Consider the following 15,177-nt stretch of genomic DNA (forward strand, 5'->3'; position numbering starts at 1 on the left):
CTCCTTGGGTGGAGAGAGATGCATGAACCTCATGTACCCAAAATGGACCATTCTTAATACCTCTCCAGGCCCTGCAGACATTAATGACGCTCTCTCGGATGCCTTGGAGTTGAGCTGGGTTCATCACCCTGGTCCTGCAGGGACCAGCTGCATAATGCAGTAAGATTTGACCACTGGCACATGTCCTATCCTGAAATGAGAAAGAAACACCCAAAGGTGACTGGAAATGGGGTCAGCAATCCCCAAGGGATGAGGAAACCTGGAACAAAACCAAGACGCAGACTTGGAGGCATCAAAGCCATATCATAGCCGCATCCCTCTCTTTTGCACTGGGGATATTTGACCAGAGATAGCTATTATGGACAATGTCTGATGCTGGGATGCAGGAAAGCCTCTTAGCAGTGTGTGTCTTGCTGCCAGTGAGAAGAGGCTCAGCGCTGTGGAACCATGACTGTACACTCGCCTTGCCAGAGCATTTGCTCCAAAGTGGTGCAAAATGCCGGGTGATGCCAGTCCAGAGCCGCTCACGGTGCAGCTTGTGGCACGGGCAGCAAAAACACCAAACCAAGGTGAAATGAGTGACAACCCAAAGGCTGTGCTGAGACCCTGGGGAACAGGAGGAGAAGACAGGTGAGAAGGACTTGGCATAGAGACCCTCTGCCATGGGAAGGGCTTCTTTAACAAGCCTGTTAATCAAGCTAAACACACATATTGTTTATCCCATATAAAGACACATATTGTTTAACAGCAAGAACTGGCTCGGGGCCACCAAGACCTTTGCAGATCTTGCCATACAAACGGGGTTGGGCTGCAGTTAAATCCACAGACACTGAGACCGGCAGCTGTGGACTGTACGATGGAAATCAGTGTCGCTCTTCTCCACGGGCCTAACTCTGGCATGAACCCCAAATTCATGGGTTATTTTTACATGAGATCATTCCCAGCAATAAAAGCAAGAGGGAGCAGCGTACGGCTATGGAGAGAGGGAAACCTGGGGATTAAACAGAGCCGACACACTTCCCGGGAAAGCAAGGACATCTGGAAAGCCGGTGAAAGCGTCTCCTCTCCGGATAAACCAGCGGATGAAGCCGGCCCAGGGTGTGCGGTGGGCAGCGGGTGGGTGAGCATTTGCCACCGACCAGAGGGCTGCTTTGCCCCTAGACCTGCCTACTTTCCCCCCTTTAAGGGGCTGCTGTGCCCCCGAGCTGTCTGCTTCGCCCCTTCGGAAGCGCAGGGCTGCAGCCCCCATCGCACCGGCAGGTCTTCGCCGGCCGGCGCCCGGCCCGTGGGCAGCAGAGGGACGAAACGTGGACGCGAGGGGTTAATTTGGCAGTGCCATCCTGGAAAAACACCCTCCTCGCCCGCATCCAGGTGGCCCCTGCACCCTCCGCAGCCCCTCAGCTGCCCTTCCAGCCCCCGGTGCAATCTCCCTTTTCCAGACCCGAGGCCGCCCCAGCGCCCAGCCCGTCCCCGAGCGCAGCCGGGGTCTCCCCAGGGTGCCCCGCTCGGGGCACAGCTGCCCTCAAAGCTGGGCGCCGGGGCCTGCGGAGCCCCCCGAATCTCCGCCGAGCCGGGGCTGGCTTCCTCTAGATGTCACCCTCATCCGCCTTTTCAGCGGCTCTGGATTTTTTTTTTTCTTTCCCCAAGATCCTGCATTTTTTTTTTTAAATTCCTTTCTGATCTCTTTCCGGCCATGTGTGATTGCAGTTTCCTCTGGGCGTCCATTTCATCAGCCCCAAATTAAGCGGCGGAGCGGGGCCGCGAGCGGCGAGGCTGGCAGCCCCCTTCCCCAGCCCCTTCGCCCCGAAACCTCGTCGTCCACCTCCCGCCCCCAGGGCGACCGGCAGCCCCCCGCCCCCCGCCCCGGCGAGCCGGCCGAGGCCAGGGCGCCCTTGGGCCCCCGGCGAGCCGGGCTCCCTGGGGGCTGTCCCGTCCCGTCCCATCCCGTCCCGTCCTGTCCGGCGGGGGACGGAGGCGGTGGGAGCCGTCGGCCCTGGCCCGCAGCGCGTCGGGGGGCGTTTTTGATTTTCTGCCTCGCGAGGGGGCTTTTACCATCCTCCTACTGACGCAAAGGGGCTCCGGAGGCCTGCGCTGGCTGGGATATTTTTTTTTCTTTCTTTTTTTTCCCCTCCTCCAGCTCTTGATTTGAAAGGCCGTGTCGCCGACGCTGCCCATCTCCTCCCACCGCCGGGTGCTAACGGGAGCCGGACTCACCCGCAGCGGGATCACCCGAGCCCACCCCTTCCTCCCCGGCCCCGCCAGGACGCGCGGCCGCCGCGGCGGAGGGAAGCCGCCGGTGAAAAGCCGCGGGGCGGATTTTGCCTTTTCGCTCCGCCGGGGCTGGCGCCCTCATGCGTGACACAGCCCCGGCTCTGCGGCTCCGCCGAGCGATGGCCACGCGCTGAAGATGTCCGCGTCCAGGCTCAACGGCGTCAATGGGTTTCTGGAGGAGGGCAGGATGGAGGCGGGTGACATGGGCAGGATCCTCCGCTGCCTGGAGATGGGCACCGTCCTCACCTTGTTCTACCAGAAGAAGTCGCAGCGGCCGGAGCGAAGGACCTTCCAGGTGAAGCTGGAGACCCGGCAGATCATCTGGAGCCGCACGCCCGAGAAGGTGGAGGGCGACAGTGAGTATCCGCGGGCGGTGGAAGAGGCCGTGGGATGCAGCCGGCAGCTGGTGCCGTTCCCCAGGTGCCCGGCACAAACGTCGGAGGAGAAAGCAGCCGGAGCGGGTGGGCGCCGAGCGACGCTCACGTCCTCCTCCCTGGCACGCTCGGTCGGTGACTCCCCGTCACCGGGCACCGGACAGGCTGGGCGGACGCTGCTGTTTCAGCAACGACAAGTTGCAACGAGGCGATGGAGATGGCTTTTAATCAGCGCCCAGCGCCCTCCTCGGCTGGCTCCCGGGGCACTCGCGGCTCCCGCGGGGCAGCCGGCCACGGGCTGGGGTGCCGCGGCGGCCCGGATGCAACAGGCGGCCGAGCTGTGGGTCGCGGTCGCCTCGTGGGGAGACCCCGGCTGGTGGGCAATGCCAAGGTGAACACAACTCCCCGACGAACGTCCTGGCTCGACCCGCTTTTCCCCGTTTCCCGGGGTGAGCTCGGGGGAACCGCTCCGTTCTGCCGTTTCTTTCCACGACGCCGAGCCCCGCGAGGCTGCCGCGCCCCCGCTCCCCCCCCTTGGCGCCCCGTGGGCTCCGTGGGGCTGCCGTAAACCCCACGCCGTCCCGGCAGAGCCAGCGCGATGTGCCGGGCCTGGGGGGTAAACCCGGGCCGCCGCCGCGTGCCAGCTGCGCGAGCCCGCGCGGAGCCCGAGGAGCAGCCAGACCATCCCAGTGCGTGCTTTCAACGCAAAATTTAGGTGGCATCTGAGCTGGACTTGAGAACTCCCCACTTAAGCATGGCCATCCATAAAAAAAAAAAAAAAAAAATTAGTTGTGGATTCACGGGTGTCTAGTAGGCTGTCGGTGCCTGCTGCAGTTTCTCCTCCAGCCAGGCTTTGGTAGGGGCTCTGCACTGTGCCCAGCTCTGTATTTTTGCTATGTAGAAAGTTGTTACCTTGAGGCTTGCACTTCCTCTTCAGTTCAGCCAAAAATAGCCAGTGGATTAAAAAATGCAAGCGGGGAGGTCACACAGAGCTGTACAAATAAGCCCTGCACGGACAGGAAACCAGTTCCGATCCATCTTTTCTCTTGGACAAAGGCAGAAGCTTCCCTGGAGTTTTTGGAAGATGGTAGATAGAGGTGGCTTTTGCCAGGGGGTTTTCGGCTTGTGATGTCTTCTAGTAGTCATCTGGGGCATTGCAAAATGTTGCTACGGGCCCGCAATGCTTCTCCCGTGCAAAGCACAGGGCGGGCGTCGCTGGGCCGGTGGGGCACGCTTTTAACCCAAGTTGCCAAAACGGAGAGATTTAGGCCTCAATTTTCCAAAGCACAGCTAACTTTTGTGCTGCCAGATGTGCGCGGTGGAGCGAAATCCCGGCGCGGTGAAGCCGGGAAGGCTTTCACCCTGGCCTGCAAGTCCCGCGTGCCGCCCGCGCGGCGGTGCGGAGGGCCGGCGCCAGGACCGGCCCGCGAGCTGTAGCTGCAAGGTTGCAGGATCCGCGCTTGCCCGTACGTGCTTGGCGCAGGAGGCAAACTCGCCGCGAACCCGCCGGGGGAGCACATCCCCTCGCCGTGCCGCGGAGGAGCTTCGTGCACGGAGCAGGAGGAGGAGGGAAAGGCAAGGGGAGGAAGGCCGGGGCACCCAGCGGGCTTTTTCGGAGAGGCGGTGTGATGCACCGAGGCTGGCAATGCGGTCCTGCTGGCACTGACCGCGTTTGGGATGAGCCCCAGCACTGGCAGCTGCTGCAGCCGGGCAGGGCACCTCCTCTAAACCAAGGGCAGCGAGCCCAAGGCCACCAGGGAGCGAGGACATCAGCCTGCCCGTCCCCAACTTGCTGCCTGGGCCCCTGCGGCCCCCGTAGACAGAAAGCTCATGCTCCGCTCATGGAAATAACATGTTTCCTGCTCTTGCTTTTATTTGTGCAGGGCTTGGTCAGGGTTTCGGTGGTTGTTTTTCCCTCCGCCGCGGGCTCGCAGTGCACGAGCATCCCGGCCTCTGGGCCCAGCCGGCATCCTCCGGGTCTGACTTGTCCCGTGCGATGGCCCAAATCACCGTTTGGGACCTAGTGAGCATCCTCTTAGGTCATCCGGGAGGGGAAAAAAGGAAAATCTCTCTGGAAGTGACAGAATTCCTCTCTCTCATCCCACAGAAAGCTTTTCCCAGGGCAGGGGGAGTTTTACTGGGGCGCTGGGACCGTGGGTTCACCCCATGGCAAGCCGACGGGACGTCCCACCAGCACCACTGGGGCTGGCGAAATGCACCCATCCTTGCCCCGGGGGCTCGCTCCTGCCCTGCTGCCCGACCTCCCGCCTGCCCAGGCTGTTTTAAATCCTCCCTTCAAAGAGGCGAGCGGCTTGAGAGGGGATTAACAGGGCGGCCGTGAGCGGTGATGTCTCTGTTACGGGGCCGGCAGGAGCAGGGCTGGGATATCGGCTCTCCTAGGGAAGCCCCCGTGCTGGCAGAGGCTAATTTCACGGTTCGTTAACGGCACGATAGGCACGTGTCCTTGCACCCGTTCGCGCCAAGGGGTCTCTTTCCACCGAACGGCAAGGAGACGCTCCAAAACGCTGGCTGGGGCAGCAGCCAAGATTAGGAGCTAAGCTAGCGAGGAGCCAAGCTCACGTGGTCTCCTGCATTGCTCCCAAAATGAAACTCTTCCCACCCAAAAGGTTTTCAGCCGGGTGCCCTTGGCAGACCCTGTCCCCCAGGAGCCCACGGCGAGGAGGAGATTTAGCAGCTCCCTGAAAACTGCCAGAAAGGGATCTTTGCAAGAAATTAAAAAAAAAAAAATAGGAGTGAAGGCAGTGGGGCAGGCCCAAGGGTGAGCAGCAAGCAGCGGCCGTGCACAGACACTCGGCTGGAGCAGAGAAGGCTTTGGCGTGCGCAGTGTAGGGAGAAGCAGGCCTTTTCTCGTCTCATGGTGTGGAGAAAGGGCACAGGAAAACCCTCGCTAAAAATAGAGCAGTTTCCAATCTCTGCTTGGAAAATCTCCTGGGCTGCGGTGGGAGAGCACCTCGCGAAGGCTGGCTTGGCTAGCAGGGCCCGGCCCGGCTTCAGAGCCCGGGTTTTAAGTCGTTTCCTTCCCCTGCCCCACTCCTGGGCATCTCGGAGAGGCTGTTTGCAGCCCGTGGTGGGAGAAACACCCCACAGGGTGAGCCCTGGCACACCAGGAAGGATTACTGGGGTTTTGCAACGGCGATGGCGAATCGAAACTTGCACCTCCATCCTCACTCAATTATACATAGGACCATCTGGGGAGGAGGAGAAAATACAGATGTGGTTTAACGCCGCTGGACGGGCAGGAAATGTTTCATTTGGGGTCTGAAATTGGCTTCACAACAGCACAAGGGAGCCCACCGGGGTGCAACCCCTGCTACAGGAGGGGGGTCCGAGCAGCGTCCCCGGGGCCCTCCAGCGTCCTGCGAGAGGGGAAGGAAACCGAGGCGAACCTGGGGGGAGGCGGCGCATGTCGCCCCGGGGGCTCTGCCCGAGGGCAGCGCGATTTCCGAGCACGGCAATTCCCTCCTGGCCGCTTTGCTTCGCTTTTCTCCTAATGCGTGAAGGAAGCGCCCGGGCGCCCGTAGTGCCGATCAAAGCTGCAGGCCAGGCTGCTTCTCGCAGCTGGCCCTACATTACCTTCCCACGCAGGCCACGCTGCCCACGTATTTAAAGTGCTTTTTGTAACATGCTCGATGCTCCCTTTGCGTTAGAAGGGAAAAGGGATTTTTGCAGCTGGAACTGGATTCCAGAGTGTTTTAATAGCCGGGACCCCTGAGACAATGCGGGGAGGAGTTTGGAGACATAGTTCTGACATGATCGCTGCAAATCCGCTGCAGATGTTGTTTCCAGGAAGCCGCCAATGCGTTGTATTGTGCCGCACGCGCCTTCCAGCTCCGCTCCCTCGCCCGTGGCTCGTCTCGACAGGCGTTTTAGTCTTCGCAGCGCCCAGAGTCTTCGTCTGAGGCCAGATGCTGGCAGCACCGGGCCGTGGGGATGGTTTTCTTTCCCTAGGTGGGATGTGCAGACTAGTTCCCCTCGGAGGGTACCTCTGAGCATCAGCAGAGCCCCAGGAGCTGCCAGGCACCAGCTTCTCACCCCTCTCCCGTGCCAGGAGAAGGCTCTGCCTCTGCGGGCGGGCAGGTCCGGCCGATGAGCCGCCATCCTCCAGCCTGCAGTCGGTCCCAAGTATCTGCCCGTCCACACTCAAGGCACGAGCGCGGGCTTGCTCTGAGACTGCAGTACAGCCTGGAGCAGCCCCGGCACGGGGGTCATGTGCCGGGTATGGCAATGACATAGGTGGATTTTGTTTCCCTGCCTGTGGCCTGTTTCCAAAGAAAAAGTGCACGCGCAGATGCAAACTCCTCCATGCATCAGTTCGCTGTAAAGTGATAAAATACCTCTCTGGTGTCTGGAAAGGTGCCTTGCACGCAGGCAGCGAGAGAAGGTTTTATAAAGTCGCCGGAGTTTTCTGGAGCCCTTCCTCCAAGCAAAACTACTCGACTCCCCATCCTTGCTTGCCACGTCTTTCACTCAGCCTGCTAAAGCAGCTTGATTTTTTCCCCTATCCCTTATTCCTCCATGCGCTCGGCCTTTCCTTCTCCCACTTTTGCCTAGGCAGAAGTTGGTGCCTCGCGACGGGGGAACATTTCCAGAGCTGGCAGACGGCCCCGAGCATCAGCGCCTGGGAGCAGCCCTCGGTCGGTCCTGCACCCCTGTGCCCTTCCCCACCACCGGCGTAGGAAACCCAGCCGGAGCATTTCTGGAAATTCTCCGGGAAATGACCCATTTCCTGCATCACAATAACCTGCGCCACGAACGCAAGTTCGTTAGCTCGGCCTTGGCTGAACAAAGCGCTTTCCGGTGGCGGCGGCCCTCGGCCCTCGCTCCCCGGGGAGCAGAGCTGCTCGGGGGGATGCCCTGTCGAAGGGGGCCCGCATTGGCTACTATTACTAATATTCATATTCGTATTATTATTATTATTATGCTGCCACTGTCCAGCACAGTGGGATGGGCCTGCTCTGTAAAACCAACGGCTGGAAATATCCTCCAGTGTCGCAGCCCTGAGGAAGAGTCCGCTCCGGAAATCCAGCCTTCCTGCCCCGCCGGCGGGGACTTTATATAGCGAGGATAATGAGAGTGCAGGGCGGGCAGGAAAGCAACGCCCTGCGGTCGAGGCTCCCAGGGTTCGAAATTGCCACCTTTGGGCAGATGTCTTCAATTAAACGATGAGCTCAGACTGTCCCGGAGCAGGATTTGCCTTAGAGCAGAGCAGGCGAGCGAGAGCGCCCGGAGGTGTGCTGGCGGGACCGCGCAGAGCTTGGACGAAGCACGCCGAGCAGCACCCGACCGGTCAGCTGTGCGCGGGGATGCCTTGCTGCCGGGTCGCAGGGACGTGGCTCCCTGGAGGACGTGCAGCACTGGTGGTGCCATCATGCACCCACACGCAGTGTCATGGCTCCCCAGAGGACATGTGGCACCCATGGTGCCATCATGCACCCATGGGCAGTGCCATGGGGACACTTCATTCTGGGGACACTGCTCCCCAGAGAACATGTGGCACCCATGGTGCCACCATGCACCCATGGGCAGTGCCATGGGGATGCTCTGTCTTGAGGACATGGCTCCCCAGAGGACATGTGCCATCTATGGTGCCATCATGTACGAGTGGGCAGTGCCGCAGGGATGGCCCATTCTGGGGACACAGCTCTCCAGAAGACATACGGCACCCGTGGTGCTGTCACACTAGTGGACGTGCTGCTGCAGGGCTGCGGAGATGTTGTCCTGTGTTGTGTTGTGCCGTGCTGTGCTCTACCATGCTGTGCTGGCTCTGTGTGGGCATCTCTCCGACCTTGGACAACTTGACAGGAGCCTTCCTTGCTCCTTCATATGAGTCCCTCCTCCTTCACCCACAAAATCTTTTTCCATTTTTCTTCCCTTCCCTTCCCTTCCCTTCCCTTCCCTTCTCTTCCCTTCCCTTCCCTTCCCTTCCCTAGTTTTCTCCTCTCTTTTTCTACTTTCTTTCTTTTTTTCTCCCTCCTTCCTTTCTTCTTTCTTTCCCTTTCCCTTTCCTTTTCCCTTTCCCTTTCCTTTTTTTCCTCATTTCCCTTTTTCCTTTTTCACCTTTCTCTATATATACCTCTTTCTTTCTTTTTCTCCCTTTCTGTCTCTTCCCTTTCTCCTTGGACCCTGTGCACATGCTGTGGCTCTTCCCTGCACATTGCACCAGGCTCCTTTCCCTTGAACCCAGCTCCCTCTGTGCTCCACTGTTTCCTACCCCAGATGTTGATGCCAGTGGCATCGTGAAGGGCCAAGGTCCTGCCCCATGGGTGCCAGACCATCCTGTCCCATGGTTTCTATACCTCACTGATGTCCCCCTTTTACCCATGTGCCAGCCACCCTATTGCTGCCCCCCATCCTAGAGCATCCCCCTTTGCATCCTCTCCACCGGCAGCATCCCACTTCCCAACAGCATCCCAGAGCCCCAAGTGCGTGGGTGTCCTGGCGCTGCCACAGCCCCCTGTCCTTCTGTCACCCACTCGGGTGGCAGGGTCGAAGGGGACAGTCGCATGTCCTTCTCTTCCTGCAGTTGACATTCGGGAGATAAAGGAGATCCGCCTGGGGAAGAACTCACGAGACTTTGAACGCTACCCAGAGGATGCTCGCAAGCTCGACTTCACCATGTGCTTCATCATCCTCTATGGGATGGACTTCAGGCTGCGGACACTCAGCGTGGCTGGTTTGTGGCTTCTTTCCTACCAGCCTCACGTTTTCTCATCCATCTCCATCCCTTGGCCTGGGATATGGCAATGGGGAGAGGCCAGGAGAGGTCTCTGCTTTTGGGGTATCTGCCCCCAGGGCTGGGTTAGCAATACCTGTGATGAAGCATCCTGGCCTTACCCAGCACTGCCCTTGCCCCATTTCTGCTCATCTCTCCCCATCCCAGCCTCACTGCTCTCCTCTTTCTCCTCCAGCTTTCTGTGAGGAAGACATCAACCTGTGGATAACTGGCCTCAATTGGCTGGTGGCAGATACCCAGAAAGCCCAGACTCCGCTACAGATTGAGAGGTGAGGAGAGACCTCTGGCCCAGTGGTGCTGCTCCCTGATGCCCCATACAGGGGTCTAGGGAGAAGAACACCCCTAGGGTTTGATCCCCCAGGCTGAGCTCCATGTCTTCCTTCCTTCCTCAGGTGGCTGCGGAAACAGTTTGATGCTATGGACAGGTCGCGGGAAGGCAGGTGAGCCACCAGCAGATCCTGGTGGAGCTGAAAGGGACTGCAGGGACTTAATTGTCCTGGTGCCCACCAGCTCCACAGTCTGCACACAGTTTTTCCACCAGCACAAGGAGGAAAGTGGATGGTCCATTAATGCACCCCATAAATGTCTCCCTGAGAAACTAAAAAACCCAAGGCAAGACTGTAAACATGGGGATGGGCTACCATTGCCTCCAGATGGGGACAAGCCAGCTTGGAGCACCTGGATGTACTTCCTCTTCCCAACTGTCTGCTCAGGGCTCTCATAATCACACCAATCCAATGTTAACTACAAGGAGAAAAGGCAAAAAAAAGTGCTTCTGGGGCAAATTCAATAGTGCCTTGCCAGTCCGAGAGGGATTTTAAGGCAGCAGCTGTGAGGAATGCTGTAAGCAATAGTGCTTGGCAATAGTGCTGACCCCCAAAGCTGTTTTTCTTCTCCCTCAGAATATTCAGGAACTAATTGCTGGTATTTTAGGGCTGGCTGTTTTGCTGCAGTCCCCAGGTCCATGGCCTACAGCCTGGATGACACTGCAGGCCTCAAGCAGCAAGGTGGTGTGTGCAGAAAACCCCGGTGCAGAGGCTGTGTGCCACAGGACTGCCCAGGTGGTCTTGGCTAGCCTTCGGCCTCACCAGCATCCTCACCCCTTGGAAGGGATTGAGCAGAGGGTGCTGAGCTGGTGAGGCTGGAAAAGTGCTGGAGCACAGAGGTCAAGGGAGAGTAGGGAGACTGAGGCAGTTAGAGAGTATTGGAGGCCAGAGATGACTGCAGGGTCAGAGGAAATTGGAGAGATTGGGGGAGTCAAGAGAGACTGGGGGGATCAGGGAGCTGAGGAAAATGGGAAGGACTGGGAAGCAGGGTGTCAGGGTGAATGGGGAGTTGGGGAGATCAGGGGAGTCTGGGGGATCAGGGGACATTGGAGGGATCTGTAGAGATTTGGAATACCATGAGGGCTCCAGGCCCAGCGTAGAAACCCATCCAGGGAGCATCTGTCCTCTGCCCAGACCTTGAGGGTCCCTTGAAGGTCCTGCAGGATCTGGCCAGTGCCCTGATGCCTGCTCACTGTCCTGCAGCATCACAGTGAAGGACTTGAAGGCCATGCTACCCCAGGTGAACTACCGCGTGCCCAACATGAGGTTCCTGCGGGACAAGCTCGTGGTAAGGCCCCCTCGGGTGCCCTGGCCACTCAGCCACACAGCACAGCGATGCGGGGAAGGAGGACTCCGCACCGTCATGGGGACATGGGTGGGACGCTGGAGCAGGCTCCTGTGGGGCATCCCCACGGTGTCTTGAGGTGCAGACTGCTCTCCTGCCGCGTGCCTCGGTGCCCAGCCACCCTCCGACTGTGGTCCCTCGTGCCAGCTGCACTCTCACATGCCACCCTCTATTCCTGGCACAACAGGAGGTGGAAGCCAGGAGTGAGATGACTTTCTCCCACTTCATCCAGTTCTACAAAAACCTGATGTTCGACATGCAGAAGTCGGTAAGAGACACGGCCACGGCCAGTCCGACCGAGTGTCCTCAGCTGGTGGCAGCCAGCCCCCAGGCAGCAAAACCTAGTGTCCGCTTTGCCTTGTAGGTTATCGAGCAGCTGGAGCTCTCCTTCCCTTGCGGTGAGGACCCAGGGGCTCCGCGGCGCTCGGGGACCCCTCTGACGCCGCAGGGCATGGGGGGACGGCATGGGGGGCAGAGCGAAGGGAGGAGCAGAGGGCTACAAGAGAGTGAGCACCATGCGGTGTCCCCTGCATTGGCTCTCCTGACTCGGGGGTAACGGGACACCACGGAAAAGGGCAGGGGGGAGATAGGGTCGGCGAGGAGGGAGGGAGAGGAGAGGTGAGGGAGAACTGAGGGGATGTGAGTGGGGATGTGAGGGGATGTGAGGGGGATGTGAGTGGGGATGTGAGTGGGATGTGAGTGGGAATGTGAGGGGGGATGTGAGCGGGGATGTGAGGGGATGTGAGGGGATATGTGAGTGGGATGTGAGTGGGATGTGAGGGGATGTGAGGGTGGATGTGAGTGGGATGTGAGTGGGGATGTGAGTGGGGATGTGAGGGGATGTGAGTGGGATGTGAGTGGGAATGTGAGTGGGGATGTTAGGGGGGATGTGAGTGGGGATGTGAGGGGATGTGAGTGGGATGTGAGGGGATGTGAGGGGATATGTGAGTGGGATGTGAGTGGGATGTGAGGGGATGTGAGGGTGGATGTGAGTGGGATGTGAGTGGGGATGTGAGGAGACGTGAGGGGGATGTGAGTAGGGATGTGAGGGGGGGATGTGAGTGGGGATGCGAGGGATGTGAGGGAGTATGTGAGAGGGATGTGAGGGGGGACGTGAGTGGGGATGTGAGGGCGGATATTAGTGGGATTTGAGGGGATGTGAGGGGGGATGTGAGTGGGGATGTGAGGGGATGTGAGGGGAATGTGAGGGGGGATGTGAGGGGGGATGTGAGGGGGATGTGAGTGGGGATGTGAGTGGGGATGTGAGTGGGATGTGAGGGGGGATGTGAGGGGGGATGTGAGTGGGGATGTGAGGGGATGTGAGGGGGAATGTGAGGGATGTGAGGGGGGATGTGAGGGGGATGTGAGGGGGGATGTGAGGGGATGTGAGTGGGGAAGTGACGGGGGATGTGAGCGGGGATGTGAGTGGGGATGTGAGTGGGATGTGAGGGGGGATGTGAGGGGGGATGTGAGTGGGGATGTGAGGGGATGTGAGGGGGGAAGTGAGGGGGGATGTGAGGGGGATGTGAGTGGGGATGTGAGGGGGATGTGAGTGGGATGTGAGGGGGATGGGAGTGGGGATGTGAGGGGGGATGTGAGTGGGATGTGAGGGGGATGTGAGGGGGATGTGAGGGGGGATGTGAGCGGGGATGTGAGTGGGGATGTGAGTGGGATGTGCGGGGGATGTGAGGGGGGATGTGAGGGGATGTGAGGGGGGATGTGAGGGGGGATGTGAGTGGGATGTGAGGGGGGATGTGAGGGGGGATGTGAGGGGATGTGAGTGGGGATGTGAGGGGGAAGTGAGGGGGGATGTGAGGGGGGATGTGAGGGGGATGTGAGGGGATGTGAGTGGGGATGTGAGGGGAAGTGAGGGGGGATGTGAGGGGGGATGTGAGGGGGGATGTGAGTGGGATGTGAGGGGATGTGAGGGGGGATGTGAGGGGGATGTGAGGGGATGTGAGTGGGGAAGTGCGGGGGGATGTGAGCGGGGATGTGAGTGGGGATGTGAGTGGGATGTGAGGGGGATGTGAGGGGGGATGTGAGTGGGGATGTGAGGGGGGATGTGAGGGGGGATATGAGGGGATGTGAGGGGGATGTGAGGGGGGATGTGAGCGGGGATGTGAGTGGGGATGTGAGTGGGATGTGAGGGGAATGTGAGGGGAAGTGAGGGGGGACCTGAGGGGGATGTGAGTGGGGATGTGAGGGGGATGTGAGGGGGATGTGAGGGGGGATGTGAGGGGATGTGAGTGGGGAAGTGAGGGGGGATGTGAGGGGGATGTGAGTGGGATGTGAGGGGGATGTGAGGGGGGATGTGAGGGGGATGTGAGGGGGATGTGAGGGGGATGTGAGGGGGAAGTGAGGGGGGACCTGAGGGGGGATGTGAGTGGGGATGTGAGGGGGATGTGAGGGGGATGTGAGGGGGATGTGAGGGGGGATGTGAGGGATGTGAGTGGGGAAGTGAGGGGGGATGTGAGTGGGATGTGAGTGGGATGTGAGGGGGATGTGAGGGGGGATGTGAGGGGGGATGTGAGGGGATGTGAGTGGGGATGTGAGGGGGATGTGAGGGGGATGTGAGTGGGATGTGAGGGGGATGTGAGGGGGATGTGAGGGGATGTGAGGGGGGATGTGAGGGGGATGTGAGGGGGATATGAGGGGATGTGAGGGGGGATGTGAGGGGAAGTGAGGGGGGATGTGAGGGGGATGTGAGGGGGATGTGAGGGGGGATGTGAGGGGGATGTGAGGGGATGTGAGGGGGATGTGAGGGGATGTGAGGGGGGATGTGAGGGGGATGTGAGGGGATGTGAGGGGGATGTGAGGGGGGATGTGAGGGGATGTGAGGGGGGATGTGAGGGGGATGTGAGGGGGATATGAGGGGATGTGAGGGGGATGTGAGTGGGGAAGTGAGGGGGATGTGAGGGGGATGTGAGTGGGGATGTGAGGGGGATGTGAGGGGATGTGAGGGGGGATGTGAGGGGGGATGTGAGGGGATGTGAGTGGGGAAGTGAGGGGGGATGTGAGTGGGATGTGAGGGGGATGTGAGGGGAGTGAGGGGGGATGTGAGGGGGGATGTGAGGGGGATGTGAGGGGGGACGTGAGGGGATGTGAGTGGGGAAGTGAGGGGGGATGTGAGGGGATGTGAGGGGGATGTGAGGGGATGTGAGTGGGGATGTGAGGGGGGATGTGAGGGGGGATGTGAAGGGGATGTGAGGGGGATGTGAGGGGGGAAGTGAGGGGGGATGTGAGGGGATGTGAGTGGGATGTGAGGGGGAAGTGAGGGGGGATGTGAGGGGGGATGTGAGGGATGTGAGGGGGATGTGAGTGAGATGTGAGGGGGATGTGAGGGGGATGTGAGGGGATGTGAGTGGGGATGTGAGGGGAAGTGAGGGGGATGTGAGGGGGGATGTGAGGGGATGTGAGTGGGGATGTGAGGGGGGATGTGAGTGAGATGTGAGGGGGGATGTGAGGGGATGTGAGTGGGATGTGAGGGGGAAGTGAGGGGGGATGTGAGTGGGGATGTGAGGGGGGATGTGAGTGGGGATGTGAGTGGGATGTGAGGGGGATGTGAGGGGGATGTGAGGGGATGTGAGGGGAAGTGAGGGGGGACCTGAGGGGGGATGTGAGTGGGGATGTGAGGGGGATGTGAGGGGGATGTGAGGGGGATGTGAGGGGGATGTGAGGGGATGTGAGTGGGGAAGTGAGGGGGATGTGAGGGGGATGTGAGTGGGATGTGAGGGGATGTGAGGGGGATGTGAGGGGGATGTGAGGGGATGTGAGTGGGGATGTGAGGGGGGATGTGAGGGGGATGTGAGGGGGAAGTGAGGGGATGTGAGGGGGATGTGAGGGGATGTGAGGGGGGATGTGAGGGGATGTGAGGGGGATATGAGGGGATGTGAGGGGGATGTGAGTGGGAAGTGAGGGGGGATGTGAGGGGGATGTGAGGGGGATGTGAGGGGGATGTGAGGGGGGATGTGAGGGGGATGTGAGGGGGATATGAGGGGATGTGAGGGGGGATGTGAGTGGGGAAGTGAGGGGGATGTGAGGGGGATGTGAGTGGGGATGTGAGGGGGATGTGAGGGGGATGTGAGGGGATGTGAGGGGGGATGTGAG

The 15,177-nt window shown here is 59.9% G+C and overlaps 1 protein-coding gene across 1 annotated transcript in view; it reads left to right on the forward strand.

Moving 5' to 3' along the window:
• Positions 1–1,729: 1,729 nt before the first annotated feature.
• Positions 1,730–15,177, forward strand: part of LOC134137571 (1-phosphatidylinositol 4,5-bisphosphate phosphodiesterase gamma-1-like) — a 30,630-nt gene continuing 17,182 nt past the window's right edge. Inside the window, exons 1-7 of the mRNA XM_062570705.1 lie at positions 1,730–2,627; positions 9,190–9,339; positions 9,575–9,668; positions 9,792–9,839; positions 10,929–11,013; positions 11,258–11,338; positions 11,435–11,466. Coding sequence (XP_062426689.1) covers positions 2,408–2,627; positions 9,190–9,339; positions 9,575–9,668; positions 9,792–9,839; positions 10,929–11,013; positions 11,258–11,338; positions 11,435–11,466 — 710 coding nt within the window. The 5' untranslated portion in view covers positions 1,730–2,407. The remainder of the gene's footprint in view (positions 2,628–9,189; positions 9,340–9,574; positions 9,669–9,791; positions 9,840–10,928; positions 11,014–11,257; positions 11,339–11,434; positions 11,467–15,177) is intronic.

Source organism: Rhea pennata, chromosome 2 (genome assembly GCF_028389875.1).
Source record: "Rhea pennata isolate bPtePen1 chromosome 2, bPtePen1.pri, whole genome shotgun sequence".
Lineage (NCBI taxonomy): Eukaryota > Metazoa > Chordata > Aves > Rheiformes > Rheidae > Rhea > Rhea pennata.